The 3,399-nt window shown below is 41.2% G+C and overlaps 1 protein-coding gene and 1 pseudogene across 1 annotated transcript; one reads left to right on the forward strand and one right to left on the reverse strand.

Annotated features, from left to right (window-relative positions):
• Positions 1-575: 575 nt before the first annotated feature.
• Positions 576-673, reverse strand: LOC140967955 (small nucleolar RNA R71; annotated as a pseudogene).
• Positions 674-1,672: 999 nt separating this feature from the next.
• LOC140967954 (uncharacterized) lies at positions 1,673-2,305 on the forward strand. The gene has a single exon (XM_073428756.1). It carries the CDS (start codon positions 1,673-1,675, stop codon positions 2,303-2,305), a length of 633 nt encoding a protein of 210 aa, XP_073284857.1.
• Positions 2,306-3,399: the final 1,094 nt, after the last annotated feature.

The raw sequence follows: 3,399 nt of genomic DNA on the forward strand, positions 1-3,399 counted from the left end.
TTTTATTTTGGTTGACACCTTCGATTTCTTCGCAGGTATCTCTCTTGTGCATGCCAAGGTCTCTAGAGTCTGAACTAGAGATATTCGATCCCGAGATTGAAAGAACCTTATGCAGAAGACGACAACAACAGAGGCTTAGAGACATAATGAACAGAAACGAACGTGAGGAAGAGCATCACGAAGATCTAAGGGTCGAAGAGCCAAGGCGCATACCCATGCTGGAGTATGCGCAACCGTCGGTTGATGGAGCACATCCAAGCATAGTGTGACCAAATGTCAGGGCAAACCAGTTTGAGATCAATCCAGCCATAATTCAAATGATTCACAACACCGTCCAATTCGGGGGGAATGCGCTGGATGATCCGAACACTCACATAGCCGACTTCTTAGAAATTTGAGATACTTTTAAATTTAATGGAGTTTCAGATGATGCTGTTAGGCTACGTTTATTTCCGTTATCTTTGCGTGATAAAGCTAAGTCTTGGTTGAATTGTTTGCCTGTAGGGTCAATCACAACTTGGGAAGACATGGCTAAGGCATTCCTCTTGAAATACTTTCCTCCATCAAAAACCATGAAGCTCAAAACCACCTTCTCTCAATTTGAGCAGGAGGCACTCTACGAGGCTTGGGAGCGCTACAAAGACTTATTGCGAAGATGTCCACATCATGAGTTGCCTCTTGGGTTAGTTGTCCAAACTTTTTACTATGGTTTAATTTCATTTAACCGAACCATGATAGATGCTGCAGCCCGCGGAAATCTGTTGAGGAAAACGGCCGAAGAGGGGTATGAGTTACTAGAGGAAATGGCTGCTAGCAGCTATCACCCTCAATCTGAAAGGAACGCTCAGCGAAGGAATGCAGGAGTACACCAGGTAACTGAATTTTCAGTTGTCACTGCACAATTAGAAGCACTCAACAGGAAAATAAACAGCATGAACGTAAACGGAACAGCGATGCGCCTGCAAGAGATATTTTGTGAAAAATGCGGAGAAGAACACTATGTTAAGGACTGTCAAGACAGTGGTCCGTTCTATGTGAATGAGGAGGCACCGGTAAATCAAGTGGGGATTCAAAACCGTCCAAGGAATGATCCCTTATTCAAATACATACAATCCTGGATGGAGACAACACCCCAACTTCTCATGGGGCGGTCAAGGCAGTCAGACTCAACCACAAGGAGGACAGCATTATAAAAAGCAACCGATGTATCGACATGAGCCTCGAGATGAGAAATCTAGTTTGGAGCAGATGATGTCTAAGTTCATGGCTGCCACCGAGATTAGACTGCAAAATCAAGATGCAACAATAAAGGGCTTGGAGAATCAGATAGGTCAGTTGGCTAAAATGATCACGAGCAGAGAACCAGGCACCTTGCGAAGCAACACGGAAACTAACCCGAAAGAGCAAGTGAAAGCCATAGAGCTGAGGAGCGGAAAAGTGCTTGAACAAGAAGAGAAAAAAAAAAGAAGATCAAAGAAAGGGAGCGACTGACATATCCACAGGTAAGTCTTCTAAACCTACACCCACACCCACTGCACAATCAACAATTGAAATTCCCCCACCTTTCCCTGCAGCATTAAAAAAGGCGAAATTAGATGCGCAATTCGGTAAGTTCTTAGAGGTATTCAAAAAGTTGCACATCAATATTCCATTTGCTGATGCTCTGTTGCAAATGCCAAGCTACGCTAAATTTCTGAAAGACATCTTAGCTAACAAGAGGAAGCTGGAAGATCATATGATGATAAACTTGACTGAAAACTGCTCTGCGTTGGTACAAAACAAGATACCACCGAAACTAAAAGACCCAGGGAGTTTTTCTATTCCTTGCATGATTGGGGATGTTGTTTTTCACAAAGCTTTGTGTGATCTTGGTGAAAGTATTAATCTTATGCCTTTATCTGTATTCAGGAAACTCGGATTAGGAGAGCCTAAGCCAACCAGGATGTCTTTGCAGCTGGCAGACAGATCTGTCAAGTATCCATGGGGAGTTATTGAGGATGTGCTAGTAAAAGTGGATAAATTTATTTTCCCTGCTGATTTCGTGGTGCTCGACATGGAGGAGGATGGGGAGATGCCTTTAATTTTGGGGAGATCTTTCCGTGCGACTGGCAAGGCCCTGATTGATGTTCAAGAAGGGAAGTTGAGATTGAGAGTGGGCGAGGAAGAGATCACTTTTGATGTTTTTAATGCACTTAAGCACACACTGCACTCTGATAATTGTTATAGAATTGATACTGTTGATGTTCTCGTGTCTAACTATGTGCAGGATGCTCTTAGGGACCCTTTGGAAGCCACCCTCNTTTGAGTAAAATCAAGTAAAGTGTAAATAGTCTCAAATGTGTTTGAGATATTTAAAATAAAAGTCCATGGGCTTTGTAAATGTTACATGCCCAAGTAATATAATATGCATGGGGAGGTGAAGAGTTAGGAGACAACCTTTTTCAATTAACAAGGCATGTGTCTCTCAAGCTCACTTTAACTTTTTCAAACACCAAGACAACTCATTCCCTTCCCTTATTCTCTACACCTTGGCCGAAATTTGAAAGTTTTTCTCTCCAATTTTTCTTCTTCAATTGTTGAGGAAAGAAAAGTCTTCTCAAAAGAAAAATCCTCTAATTTTTCTACTGCAAAATTAGAGGAGATCTACCTAGTTGGTGGTGGGCTTAATATTTGAGCAAGGAGTGCTCAAAGGAAAGTTTGTAGATTTGTCTACCTTTGAAGAGCTAAGTTCATCAACTTAGTTGGAGCCATCATCAATCCATTGTGATTGATAGGTAAAACTTCTAAACACCCTATGAGTGTCATAGTTTGTGTTTTGTATATGTTGCACACTAATACATGTTGTTCGAATTTTTCAAGTTTTTCATAAAATTTTCGGTTTTCATGTTTAGAAAAATTCTTGAGCTTCCGTTGCGATTTCGAATACCTAAAATCGATCCCTTTCAAGTGGTATTATGAGCTAAGGGTACTAGTTTTTGTGTAGCATATACATGATATTATGTTGAGATCGATTTCTAACCGCATGAGGTGAGTTTTTGCAACAAAAATCAAGGCCATTTTTGGGGTAATTTCGGGCAGCAAGTTGCTGCCCATTTCGGGTAGCTCGGCTGCCCATTTCGTGCAGCTAGGGCAGCCCAAGGGGCTGCCCGAATCCCCCCATTGAAAAATTAAAAAAAAAAATTTGGGTTGGCCGGAATCCGGCGACGGCGATGACGACTAGGGTTTTCAAAAAGTGTTTTGAAATATCAAAATTTCATGGGCCTTGAATTGTTGGGCCATTGGATGGCTAACATATTTGTGAATTTTAAATGGGCCAAAATGTTTTTGGTGAAAAATAAGTTTTTAGGCCCTTACGTTTAAAATTACAAAAGTTGCAAACATTTTCTCATAAAATAAATA

This window comes from Primulina huaijiensis, unplaced genomic scaffold, assembly GCF_012295235.1.
Source record: "Primulina huaijiensis isolate GDHJ02 unplaced genomic scaffold, ASM1229523v2 scaffold31821, whole genome shotgun sequence".
NCBI classification, from domain to species: Eukaryota; Viridiplantae; Streptophyta; class Magnoliopsida; order Lamiales; family Gesneriaceae; genus Primulina; species Primulina huaijiensis.